General features: G+C 42.4%; 1 protein-coding gene across 1 annotated transcript in view; it reads right to left on the bottom strand.

Moving 5' to 3' along the window:
* cpeb3 (cytoplasmic polyadenylation element binding protein 3) overlaps positions 1–14,863 on the bottom strand; it is a 192,659-nt gene that overhangs the window by 118,592 nt on the left and 59,204 nt on the right. The window contains 2 exon segments of the mRNA XM_072479090.1: positions 1,882–1,917; positions 4,171–4,230. Of these exon segments, the coding sequence (XP_072335191.1) occupies positions 1,882–1,917; positions 4,171–4,230 (96 nt within the window).

Raw genomic sequence — 14,863 nt, 5'->3', positions numbered from 1 at the left:
AACCTGCCCTCATCTATCCTATCTATTCCCTTCATAATCTTATATGTTTCTATAAGATCCCCCCTCATCCTTCTAAATTCCAACGAGTACAGTCCCAGTCTACTCAACCTCTCCTCGTAATCCAACCCCTTCAGCTCTGGGATTGAGAAGTTCTGGTTTGCTGTGATCTGCTTGAAGGGAGAAAGCCAGGTTTGAGAAAGCAGCTTGGGTGTGTTTCCAGAGAGTTTGCAGGAAGAAAGCAAGGTGCTGGAGCTGAAGTCAACCAAGCTAATATATCTCTGCCATTCTACAGAAAATATATATATCCTTTAACCTGATGTGATACTGTTTAAAGGTGTTAAGTCTCTTGGAAGTTTGAAGGAACATTTTAAGGAATTATTTACTGTTGCAATATTTTCTGAGTTATCTTTGAAGTCAGGGGTGTTAAGAGATCCAATGTTTATTTAAGATGTTAAGTTGAGTTCATGGAATAAACAGTGTTTTGTGTTTAAAAACCCACGTGTCCATAATTGTAATCCCACACCTAGGGAAAAAGCCGTGTGCTAGGAAAAGCAACAAATACATTAAAGGGAGAGGTAGGTTGAACTCCATGATACATTTTGGGGTTCTGAAAATGCCTCACCCATAACAATATCATCAACAGTTTATAAGCAGACCAGGCAAACAGTAACACAATAAATGAGAAGTTGCTGAATTATTCACAATTCATTCCTTCTTCATTACTTCTGATTCAAGGATCACATATGTTCAATTCCTGCTTTGTCCACCAGAGCATTTTCTTTGTCTGAAATGGCTCTTTTGGTTTGATTTCAGAGCTTTCTGGTTAACCAGGTATCAGCTAATAGTTTGTTTTAGGTTGCCATAGCCTTCAAAATGGCCAACCCCTTCAACAAGGTCAGAAATGATGAGTGACTTCCACATTAAGGAAGTGGGGATTATGGTTGTAGACCACTGCTGCATCAAATGCAACAGGTGACACTATGCACAGTGTGAGATGCAATTGTTATTGACGACCACAAAATGAAATTCCAACACCCAAGGACCGTTTTAGCAATGCAACAGAAACAATATAACAGAAACAGGAATTAACCATTCAGCCCTTCAAGCCTGCGTGATCATTGCTATCTTAATTCAAATCTACATTCCTACATTCACCCAGATCACCCATTTCTCTTTTTAATCAGACATCTATTGCTCTCCGTCATGAGTATACTCAATGACAGAGCATCTACTGCCCTCTGCATACAGAAATACAAAGACTTGCAACGCTAGAGTTTTTCTTTCAACTCACCTTAAATGACAAACCCCTTATTCTGAGACAGTGACCTTTGTTCTATAATGCCAAGATAGACAACACATATTCTTACTATGGACCCTGTAATTTTAATAATTATTATGTTGCTGTATGATCACCTCTCATTCTTCTAAATTCTGGGGAAATCTAGACTTTGTCTTTTAAGACTGAGGAATGGTAGATTACCTCACACAAAGTCAGTTTTCCTCATTCCTTTGAAAGTGTCATCTCTATGAACAAATGATTTGGGATAAATGAAGGGGGTGGGGGCAACAGAAGAAAAACAAGCAAATGGACAGAAAGTGAGAACAAGAGAATGTACACTCTTGAAAGTAATACACACTCCGCTAACTGGTCCTTGAAGAAGGGATTATGATTATTATGTAGTCTCTATTAAGCTATATACAATACTACCTCCTGAATGTTTACTTCAGCTCATCTGAAAGGAGATACCAACAACACAGAAAGATATTCATTCAAGTGAAGTCAAAACATACAAAGAATGCATAAATTTCAAAATGTCTAAAGGACAACCAAAGTGACACGTGGGAACAATAAATGTTCAACTGTCATGAGGAAGGTCATACCTGTGGGTAGGTAATCAATGTTCTTCATTTGTTCAACTTCCAGATACAAGGGCAGAACATGGAACAAAAAGTAATTTTCTTCATCCTTAAGTTTACAGGCAGTATGGACTATTAGAACTAAAATGGTTATCTTAATATATTAATGATAGCAATATTTAACAGGAAACTATATATTTCGCAATTTAAATCTTTGCAAATGGTCTCAGAAAAAAACTGTTTTGGGGGCGGGGGTGTTTAAACGAACAACCCGCCGCGTGATTTTTGTCCGTGGATTTTCTGGTCCTGCCATTGTCAACGGGATTTCCCACACCCCCTCGTTGACAGGACACCCAAAGTGGTACGCCATCGGTGGGATCGGATTATCCCGCCAGCGTGAACAGCCGGTAAATTCTGCCTGTTGTACACTGGCCACCAATATAGCCACAGCATAAACAAAATCAACTGTCACTGTTCACCACCAGCTAGTGAATTTTCAGCTGAAATACATTCTAAAGCTATTTAGCCAGAGACTGGTTTCAAAAGTAAATTAATCAATCTGTTCTTGTACCAAAATTTATAAATATCTAGATTTGCAAATATTCTTGGTTCTATCCACATAGAGTAGAAACCAATAATGTGATGATTCCTTTCAAGGGTATGTTGTCAAATTCAAGCTTCACAACCACAATATTCTGTTTCAAACAAAATTCAATTTTAGCAAAACATTTCTGACCTGGGATACATGTCTCTAGTAAGTTTGCTTATGTGGCCAGATTCAATCTCTGCTGAAGCTTTTCTGCATAGCCGAGATATCAAGCACAAAAATGATAGGTTTCATAAGCACAAAGATCAATGGCATGACTTCAAGAAAAAAAAGAAATCTTGATTACTATGTTGTTGTGTGGCCAGATTCTTTTGACTGGAAAGCAGAGCTAGCCATATTAATTGGAGCTTATCTATTTGTGTCTGAAAATGCAAATGTGCACATTCCCTAAATTAGATATCTAATTTGGTTAATAAGGCAATGTCGAAGGGATTTTGTTGGCACATCAACAATTCCTCTCATCTTCTGCAATAATGGAGACGTGTTTGGAAATAAGATCAGAGAAGGTTTAATTGGAGTGATCTCATGAAGAGACCCAGTTCATTCACCATGAGTAACATTTTCTGATGGCAACACCAGAATCCACAAACAGAATTGCAGCCGCTTCTCTCAACTTTGGAAGGAAAATGCATTTAAATTGCCTCATCCTGAAGTGAAGTAAACAGAGTGTAGAGAGGTTGTGCCCAAATTTGTTTGGTGTCTTACAATTGGGATTTTAGAGGCATTTTCTCAATTGGTTGACTCCTAAATTCCCTGCTGAGGAGATGCAGTGGTTTTTGTCAAAGTTCATCCCAAGCAGCTCCGTGACGCAGGACCCTGCGCTCTACGAGTTGTTTCCAGGGACGCACACCGAGCCAAGTATCAACTGCGACTGGAGGTTCATCAATTTGGTGAAAGACTCTCTTTGGCCTGCCTGAAGCGTACTGGTCTTCCAGTGCAAAGAGTTGTCCTTGACTGAGTGTTGCAGACTGGCATATTCCAAGGTCTAGAGCTATGTTGCTCAGGGACATGCTAAAGCTTCCACAGCCACTAGAAAGGCGCAACGGGGAAAGGTAGCCATCTAAGACCTTTCGACCACAATACGCCAAGGGGTTGGAAAATTTGTAGAACTCTTCAGGCTGTATGCCTGACATTGAATAGGAATACAAAAGTATTGTAATTGTATTGAAGCATCTCAGACAAGAACGTGCTGTATGAAGGAAAGTTGAATTCAATTGCACTTGTTGTAATTTTGAATTGTTTTGCCCCCAGACTGTATGCCTGACATGGATAGTATATTGAAAATAGCAAAAGTATTACAATTGAAAACTGTCACCTAACAGCAGAAAACACTATGGACACAAGTCATGTGGCACTTGCTGCAATTTTCAAGTTGTAATGTTCTATAATGTACTTTTACAAAGTTTAAGTAGTATATTTCAGGGGAAAGAAATGTTGCATTTATTCCACATCAAATATGTCCCATCGTTTTGACTGAAACCAGCTTGATTTACCGGTCTTTCCCATGATACAGCAATTGCACAAGTTAAAACAATCCATGGGTAAAACACGACAGCAGCTACTGCTTACCATGAACTCAGTGCCATGATGTGCTGCTTATTTTGTTGCAAGTTTTCAAGTATACTTTAATGAAAACTGCTGTCTCTTTCAAATAAAGGCATGCCTTTCAAACACATGCAAGAATTATATGAAATAACAGTACTTACTATTATTTAGTGCCACAAGGTTATCTGTTCCTGGGTGAGGGAAATTAAGGCCCAAGCGTCCTGCAAAATAAAACAATTACTGAAAAATAAAACAGTTACTGAAAAAGCTATTAGTATATCGCTGAACGATATTTCCAAACTCAAGTTACTTTAAAACATAATTGGTCTCACTATTGCAACACAAATAAAGTTAACTCGAGTCTACTGGAGGAATGAATTATCTTGAAGCACACGTTACATTTGACCTAAATTGATAAACAGGTCAACATTTAGTTATTATTCAAAGGATTAAACAACTTTCCCTTCCACCCTTCATTAAATCTATAACCATAATCATGTCACCTGTCCTAAAAAAGCCGATTCATACCTTAGCCCTCCCTTAAAATTCAGTTTTTACAAATGGAATGTAGCTAGAAAGAGGAGAGGAATTATCCAGAATTATACCTTGAAGCATCAACATATTAAAAGCTTTAGGCAAAATATTTTCATTTTGGATACAACATATTGATCACTCATCTAAATCACTTTAGAAAATTCAGAACTGTAACGGAATTGCCACAAGTCCCAAAAGCTCAAATATCACAAAGATGCCTCTAACAAGCCAAAAACTGTAGAATGTAAGTCGCAAAAACAACAAATATCATAACTTTCAGCAGCAAATCATTTACAAAAATAAGTTATAATATTTACACCAGAATGAGACAGTGGCAGTATTTTTTTTTTTACTTGCATTAGGCATGGATTTTTAACAATATGGCTTTTTACACATTTTAAGTATAATTTAAACCAAGCTTCAGATGGTGGAGGAGTAGAGGAGTATGGACTATTAATCCAGAGACCCAGGGTAATGCTCTGGGAACCCAGGTTTGACTCCCATCCATGGCAGACGGTGAAATTTGAATTCAATACAAATCCGGAATTAAAAGTCTAATGAGGACCATGAAATCGTTGTCAATTGTCGTAAAAGCCCATCTGGTTCACTCATGCCCTTAAGTGAAAGAAATCTGCTGTCCTTACCCAGTCTGGGCTACATGCGACTCCAGATCCAGAGCAATAACTGCCCTCTGAAATGGCCTAGAAAGTCACTCAATTCAAGTGCAATTAGGGATGGGCAGCAAGTGCTGGCCTTGCTAGAGACGTCCACATCCCAAAGATATATTTTTTAAACTGTTGATGAAATAGCTCCCTTGTTTCTGTCACAGGAATGGCCAATACACAGAATAGAATCATAGAATCCCTGTAGTGCAGAAGGAGGCCATTTGGCCCAATGATTCTGCCCCGATCCTCTGAAAGAGCACCCTACCCAGGCCCACTACCTACCCAATATCTGTAACCCCACCTGACCTGCACATCCCTGGAAACTATGGGCAATTTTTAATCATGGACAATTGACCCAAGCTGCATATCTTGGGACCGTGGAAGGAAACCGGAGCACCTGGTGGAAGCCCACGCAGGCACGGGGAGCAAATGCAAACTCCACAGTCACCCAAGGCCGGAATTGAACCCGGGTCCCTGGCGCTGTGAGGCAGCAATGCTAACCACTCTGCCACCGTGCTGCCTGTGGGTAGTTCAATTACATCCTGTTTCAGCAAGAAGTGGACAACCTTTGTTGGCAGCATTACTGTCAACCTACAAACTGGCTAGGCCAAGTGTGTTTAGTAATATATTTTGCAGCCAAAAAAAGAGTTTAATGGATGAACCATGAACTTTATAAAGGGATTTAGATTGTTCATTGTTTCAAAAGCATTGACATACAGTTTGATAGAAGTAGAAGATTGAGATAGCCAGGCAGTAGAGGGCAGAATCAGAGCCTAATCTTTGCACACTATTATTTACAAAGATATGTTTCACAAATATGCACTTCCAAATCCAACAACCAAAATCAGTCTGCTCCTAAATATACAATAACACAAATTTTTTTCTTTTCTTTTTAAATTTTAGAGTACCCAATTAATTTTTTCCTATTAAGGGGCAATTTAGCCTGGCCAACCCACCTAGCCTGCACATCTTTGGATTGTGGGGGCGAAACCCACGCAAACACGGGGAGAATGTGCAAACTCCACATGGTCAATGACCCAGAGCCAGGATCGAACCTGGGATCTTGGCGCCATGAGGCAGCAGGGCTAACCCACTGCGCCACCGTGCTGCCCTTACAATAACACACATGAAGTTCCAGTTAATACTGACAACCAGAGTACTGCACAATAAAACACTCAATTATTGTACAATTAACAAATATGTAGTTTTGTGTTAAGTATCAAAAATTAATAGCCAGAAGACTGATGTTTACATCATATCCACTTATGTGGTGAGTGATTAATATTTCAATTGCTTGACCACTGGGAATAATTTGTTGGATTATCCAAACAGCCTGCTTGAACAGAAAACTGACCAGCTGTGTTACGGTCTCTTGTTTGTTTCTTTGAAATACTGCCATAAGATAACTATCAACTACGTAATGTTCTGCCAGAAATTTGAAAACCACGAAAATGCAGTGCAAAGATTTTGCATACGAATAACATTAATTTCTAGCCCTGCAATTCGCTTTCTACATTATACTTTAATTAAGAAACATTGGTACACAGTGGTTCACTAATGTTCTTCAGGGAAGGGAATCGTCCATCCTTACCAGGTCTAGCCTACATGTGACTCCAGACCCACAACGATGTGGTCGACTCTTATCTGTCCCCCATTGAAATGGCCTAGCAAGCCACTCAGTTCAAGGGCAATTAGGGATGGACAAGAAACGCTGGCCCAGCCAATGGAGCCCACATCCCACGAACGAATAAAGAAAAGAAAATTCCACTCAGAGTACACAGAAACACGCAGGTTTAAGTTCACAGGAGAGTCAGTTCATTAACAAAGAAAATGATTCTCGGCCACAAAGTAAAAGCCCTGGAAGAAAGCCTGAAACGCCATGATGTTTCAAGTTACAAGTATTTATGAATGAACCAACCAACAACAACAGAGGCAATTCTTGCATGCACAGTAGATTAAAACCCAATTTGATTATGTTTGGCAGACCAATTTAACAAGACAAATTTTATTTATGCCTGGTAAAAACATAGCAAGCTTTTTAAATGAATGAACATAGTAGAAAGACACAAAGTTCCATCAAAAATAAAAGTGCTTGAATCAGATTTGCAGAATAGGCAGCATCTATGGAGAAAAAAAAAAGAGTTAATATTTCAGGTTGATGGCCTTTCATGAGAATTTTGGTTTGAAAACATCAGCTATTTTATGCATCTCGTATAGCTTCATGGGCTTATGTTCTAAATCAGCTGGCGATCATTTTGCTTCTGTCCCATATAGCTTTTAAAAATTCCACGGGGCCCTATAATGCAAGTTTTTTTTGTTCAGAATAATCGGTTTTACTATTAAATATTAATATTTATTATTATTTTGTGTCACTTAAGGTACACATGGTTGATGAGACAAGAGCCTGGAAAGAAACAGTTCAACAGACTTCCCCAGAGATCTATTTGAGCCAGAATCCTTTTCAATCTGTATTTCAATGATCTGCCTCCAACCATCTCTTGGAAACACATCTGTTCTGACGACATCTGCTGTGCCATTTATGGTGACATTTTCTAAGCTAAAGGCAACATTAAACAACAATGTAAAGTTGGCCAACTCCTGCCAGACATGGCGCCTTCAGCTCAGCAGCAACAAAACAGCGGCAAGTGTATTCTACCTCCACAATGCCAGCGCCAAGAGGGAACTTAACATCTTCTTCAGTGGCAAAAGACTAAATCACCAACAACATCCTGTTTATCTTGGTGTTACCTTTGACCGAACACTGATATACAGAAAACATTTGAGCATGACAACAGAAAAATTCAAAATGCAAAACAACCCCTTCTGCAAATTGCTGGCTGTTCATAGGGTGCAGATGGTCAAACCTAAGGATCACAGTTCTTACCATCATCCACTCAACTGCAGAGTACTCTGCACCCGTTTATTACAACTCATCCCACACCAGTCTTGTAGATACCTAGCTCAGTTCAACAAGGTATATAACCTTGGGTACCCACCGATCAACTGAACTCCCCCAGCTTCCAGTCCTGAGCAACATCTGCCCCCTCACATAAAGAGGGAGATTGCAACAAGAAAGCTCCTGGTGAAGGTCATCAACCCAAGCCAGCCGCGATGCAAGGATCTTAGCAATCCAAATGCTGCTCTCCTCCAGTCGTCAGCCTGTATGGCTAAGACCACCATGTCAACAAAACAACAGCAGAGGCCCTGTGGCAGCAGGAATAGAACCAACGCACCACCATTCAAAAAACCACTTCCTCATCACAGATCCGAAAGCCCGCCCGCCTGGCTTCAACCTGCCACGCCAACATTGGGCATTCCTCAACCATTTCTGCACCGGCCAAACAAGGCCTTTGTGCATCAAATTGACACAAGTGGGGCCTTGCAGGGAACCCAGACTGTAACTGTGGCACAACCCAATCAATGACTCATACAATTGAAGACTGCCCCTGACAAAATTCTACAGAGGGCTCAGAGAGCCCCATTTAGCCACTATGGAAGCCATTGCCAGGCTTGGAGATTACTGCACATGCTAAGGCAATGACACAAGGTGAAACTTGTTACTGGCCTTGTCATGTAGTCATAACAACAGCAAATGCGCGCAAAGATCCTGTAACAGAATATCTGCTGGATTGTCATAAATGGCATGCAGCCAAGCTTCAGGCTCAAAGCAAAATGGTGTACCTTATATTAAAAAAGTCAACTTTACTGTCTGTTGCACATAACTTGCATAATACTCCTGGGGCTTAACTCAGGAATCTGTGATGGCAGCGGGCAGCTTGATCAGCCAATCAATTGCTTCCTGTCATGCTTGGTGTCACAGGCAGCTGCCAAATCAGGCCGCCGCCAACCAGATACATAGTGAAAGGTGAAGTCAGCTGAATATTCAGTGATGCTTTTAGGTCAATTCTTGCTCCATGACCCTACAAAACAGACTTCATCCCCATTAGCTTGTTGCTTCGCTATCCAAATTAAATATGGCAAGCAGGACACCACAGGCCACACAGTCTACCAGGAAAGGAACCTGCTGCCAACCATCACCAACCTACCAAATCCTGATGGTTTCCATGCTTACAGTTTACATTGGAATTTCCAAATATATGGACATAATCTCTTAAATATTGAAGTTCTCAAACCTACTGATACAAATGATTTGTAAAAACGTCATCAGGAAATGGGATTGCTTTGCAAAGCACCGGGTGCAAATTAGAAATATAGTAACAGGAATAGGCCTTTGAGCCTGTCCCGCTATTCAATGAGATCATGGTTAATCTGTGACCTAACTCCATATACCTGCCTTTGGTCAATATCTCTCAAAATTTTTGCTTAACAAAAATTTATCTGTCTCAGATTTAAAATTAACGACTGTTCTAGCTTCAACTGCTATTTGTAGGAGCGAGTTCGAAACCTCAACCACCCTTTGTGTGAAGAATTGCTTCCAAACATGCCTCCTGAATGGTCCAGCCCTAATTTTTAAACTACACCACTAGTTTTAGAATCTCCAATAAGAGAAAATAGTGCATCTTTATCTATCCTGACTTTCTCTGTTCACATCATGTCCCCACCTGTGATACCCTGGTTCAATCCTCAGTCACCTCCAACACCTCATTCCTTCCCACAACACCTTTCCATGCAAATATAGGTGTTAACACCTGCCCTTTACCTCCCCTGCCCCCACCATCCAAGGCCTTAAACACACTTTCCAGGTGAAGCAGGTATTTGCATATATTTCCTTCAATCTAGTGCATTATCTTCAGTGCTTGGAAGACCAAATGCTAATCAGAGAATGACGGTGCAGAAGGAGGCCATTTGGCCTATCGAGTCTGCACCAGCTCTTGGAAAGAGCACCCTACCCAAGGTCAACACCTCCACCCTATCCCCATAACCCATAACCCAGTAACCCCACCCAACACGAAGGGCAATTTTGGACACGAAGGGCAATTTAGCATGGCCAATCCACCTAACCCGCACATCTTTGGACTGTGGGAGGAAACCCATGCACACACGGGGAGGATGTGCAGACTCCGCACAGACAGTGACCCAAGCCGGAATCGAACCTGGGATCCTGGAGCTGTGAAGTAATTGTGCTATCAACAATGCTATCGTGCTGCCCTTGAAGGCATCTTAATGAGGCACCTTAAACCCTTCTGGACTCAAATTTTGAGTTCAACATGCTTATAGACCATGATTTCTTTAATCTCTCCTATATCTTCCACCGTTACTCAACAACAGTTCCTTTGTCATCTTCTCCCCTACTCAAAAGGGTGTGGGAAATTTTCTGTTAAAGGTGCTATATGAGCAAGGTAATAGTAATTGTTGTTTTTAAATGGGTAGTTCCCATTCCCAAAAGATAAATGCACACTCACTAAATACCACATTGTGATGTGACTTTTAAAGAATTTATTAATTCATGGGGTGTGGGCATCACTGGCGCGATCAGAATTTATTGCCGATACCCAATTGACCTCGAGAAAGTGGTGGTGAGTTGACTTCTTTCACTGCTACAGGCCGTGAGATGTAGGTACACCCACAGTGCTGCGAGGGAGTTCAGGTGACTTGGTGCAGTCCAAATCCACTTGCACAACTAACAAAAGAATTCAAAGACTTTTTAGTTCAAGTGCGTAGTTTTGGAGAGGGAAGTGGAATGAGGAGGGCAGGAGCAACTTAAATATTTTGGCCAAAAGATATCCCAAATGGAAGGTGTTGTGTTATTCACCCTGGGGTAACACGGACTGCAACACGATGCAGTTAAATGATCAAGCATACACCAAACGTAGGCATTGGTTCAATAAGATTTATTGAACTTCAGTAACGAAGCACACAGCTGCCTGTGGGTTGACGCTCTACTAAACTAACATTAACTATCTAGACCAGGCTCTGATCCATGTGTAGAAGGTGTTGAATGATTTGTACACCCTGACCGTCACTACAGCTGTCACCAGTGGAAAGAGGCAGAGTGCTGATGCCTCGTGTGTTTTATAGTTGGAAGCCCCCCTCTGGTGTTTTAGAACATAAAACATTGAACAATACAGCGCAGTACAGGCCCTTCGGCCCACGATGTTGCACCGAAACAAAAAGCCATCTAACCTACACTATACCATTATCATCCATATGTTTATCCAATAAACTTTTAAATGCCCTCAATGTTGGCGAGTTCACTACTGTAGCAGGTAGGGCATTCCACGGCCTCACTACTCTTTGCGTAAAGATCCTACCTCTGACCTCTGTCCTATATCTATTACCCCTCAGTTTAAAGTTATGTCCCCTCGTGCCAGCCATTTCCATCCGCGGGAGAAGGCTCTCACTGTCCACCCTATCCAACCCCCTGATCATTTTGTATGCCTCTATTAAGTCTCCTCTTAACCTTCTCCTCTCCAACGAAAACAACCTCAAGTCCATCAGCCTTTCCTCATAAGATTTTCCCTCCATACCAGGCACATCCTGGTAAATCTCCTCTGCACCCGCTCCAAAGCCTCCACGTCCTTCCTATAATGCGGTGACCAGAACTGTACGCAATACTCCAAATGCGGCCGTACCAGAGTTCTGTACAGCTGCAACATGACCTCATGACTCCGGAACTCAATCCCTCTACCAATAAAGGCCAACACTCCATAGGCCTTCTTCACCACCCTATCAACCTGGGTGGCAACTTTCAGGGATCTATGTACATGGACACCTAGATCCCTCTGCTCATCCACACTTCCAAGAACTTTACCATTAGCCAAATATTCCGCATTCCTGTTATTCCTTCCAAAGTGAATCACCTCACACTTCTCTACATTAAACTCCATTTGCCACCTCTCAGCCCAGCTCTGCAGCTTATCTATATCCCTCTTTAACCTGCTACTTCCTTCCACACTATCGACAACACCACCGACTTTAGTATCGTCTGCAAATTTACTCACCCATCCTTCTGCGCCTTCCTCTAGGTCATTGATAAAAATGACAAACAGCAACGGCCCCAGAACAGATCCTTGTGGTACTCCACTTGTGACTGAACTCCATTCTGAACATTTCCCATCAACCACCACCCTTTGTCTTCTTTCAGCTAGCCAATTTCTGATCCACATCTCTAAATCACTCTCAATCCCCAGCCTCCGTATTTTCTGCAATAGCCTACCGTGGGGAACCTTATCAAACGCTTTGCTGAAATCCATATACACCACATCAACTGCTCTACCCTCGTCTACCTGTTCAGTCACCTTCTCAAAGAACTCGATAAGGTTTGTGAGGCATGACCTACCCTTCACAAAGCCATGCTGACTATCCCTGATCATATTATTCCCATCTAGATGATTATAAATCTTGTCTCTTATAATCCCCTCCAAGACTTTACCCACTACAGACGTGAGGCTCACCGGTCTATAGTTGCCAGGGTTGTCTCTGCTCCCGTTTTTGAACAAAGGGACCACATTTGCTATCCTCCAGTCCTCTGGCACTATTCCTGTAGCCAATGATGACATAAAAATCAAAGCCAATGGTCCAGCAATCTCTTCCCTGGCCTCCCAGAGAATCCTAGGATAAATCCCATCAGGTCCCGGGGACTTATCTATTTTCAGCCTGTCCAGAATTGCCAACACCTCTTCCCTACGTACCTCAATGCCATCTAATCTATTTACCTGGAGCTCAGCATTCTCCTCCACAACATTATCTTTTTCCTGAGTGAATACTGACGAAAAATATTCATTTAGTATCTCGCCTATCTCTTCAGACTCTACACACAACTTCCCATCCCCGTCCTTGACTGGTCCTACTCTTTCCCTCGTCATTCGCTTATTCCTGACATACCTATGGAAAGCTTTTGGGTTTTCCTTGATCCTTCCTGCCAAATACTGCTCATGTCCACTCCTTGCTCGTCTTCGCTCTCTCTTTAGCTCCTTCCTCGCTACCTTGTAACTATCCATCGCCCCAACTGAAACTTCACACCTCATCTTCACATAGGCCTCCTTCTTCCTCTTAACAAGAGATTCCACTTCTTTGGTAAACCACGGTTCCCTCGCTCGGCACCTTCCTCCCTGCCTGACCTGTACATACTTATCAAGAACACGCAGTAGCTGATCCTTGAACAAGCTCCACTTATCCAGTGTGTCCAACACTTGCAGCCTACTTCTCCATCTTATCCCCCCCAAGTCACGTCTAATGGCATCATAATTTCCCTTCCCCCAGCTATAACTCTTGCCCTGCGGTGTATACTTATCCCTTTCCATCCTTAACGTAAACGTCACCGAATTGTGGTCACTGTCCCCAAAGTGCTCACCTACATCCAAATCCAACACCTGGCCTGGTTCATTACCCAAAACCAAATCCAATGTGGCCTCGCCTCTTGTTGGCCTGTCAACAAACTGTGTCAGGAAACCCTCCTGCACACACTGTACAAAAAACGACCCATCTAATGTACTCGAACTATATCTTTTCCAGTCAATATTTGGAAAGTTAAAGTCTCCCATAACAACTACCCTGTTACGTTCGCTCTTATCCAGGATCATCCTCGCCATCCTTTCCTCTACATCCCTAGAACTATTTGGAGGCCTATAGAAAACTCCCAACAGGGTGACCTCTCCTTTCCTGTTTCTAACCTCAGCCCATACTACCTCGGAAGATGAGTCCCCATCTAGCATCCTCTCCGCCACCGTAATACTGCTCTTGACTAGCAGCGCCACACCTCCCCCTCTTTTGCCTCCTTCTCTGAGCTTACTAAAACACCTAAACCCCGGAACCTGCAACATCCATTCCTGTCCCTGCTCTATCCATGTCTCCGAAATGGCCACAACATCGAAGTCCCAGGTACCAACCCATGCTGCCAGTTCCCCTACCTTATTTCGTATTTTGTCTGGTGATTGGTCGTGTTCTGTTCTGTATGTTGATTGGCTCACCTGGGTGTCTGTCACTGCCTGCTTTTACCTTATGATGTGCATGGGTGCATATTATGAAATCCCCTCTTTTTAAAAAAATTTGTCGGTTGCTTAGAGCATATACGACATATTTACAAAAGTAATTAAATACAGAAATTGGTGAGTGAATGGATATGTACATGTAAGGTGTCTAGCGTGCAGAAACATAACAGTATATATTCAAAGGAACTATTTATAAGTCCAGTCGTTGGGGCTGTCATCGGATTCTTGCGGACCACCTGAGAGGAGGAGGCGGGAATGATGGTGTCTTGACAGGTTGGCATGCAGCCAGACTGGTGGCCTCGTGGAGCGAGGTGTCCGAATAAGGCATAACGACATCTGGGAACGTGAGATCCAGTGGTGGGGAGGCAAGTTTGTGTGGTGCCCTTCTGTTACGCCGGACAATAGATCCATCAGCCATGCGAACCACAAACGACCTGGGAGCAGCCTGTCGAACAACAACAGCTGGAGCTGACCAGCCTTCACCAGGCAACTTGATGCGAACAATGTCCTTCGGAGAGAGCACGGGCAGATCAGTAGCATGAGCATCATATGTCAGCTTTTGACGGGTTCTGATCTGCTGCATCTTTTGCAGCACTGGAAGGTGATCCAGGTCAGGTACATGAATGGCCGGAACAGTCGTTTGCAGGTTACGATTCATAAGGAGCTGTGCCGGAGACATACTGTTGGACAGAGGGGTTGCCCTGTACACCAGAACAGCAAGATTCAAGTCCGAAGCGGAGTCCGCAGCCTTACAAAGCACCTGC

This window comes from Scyliorhinus torazame, chromosome 16, assembly GCF_047496885.1.
Source record: "Scyliorhinus torazame isolate Kashiwa2021f chromosome 16, sScyTor2.1, whole genome shotgun sequence".
Lineage (NCBI taxonomy): Eukaryota > Metazoa > Chordata > Chondrichthyes > Carcharhiniformes > Scyliorhinidae > Scyliorhinus > Scyliorhinus torazame.
The sequence above is the reverse complement of the archived record's forward strand: the minus strand, read 5'-3'. Positions and strand labels throughout refer to the sequence as shown.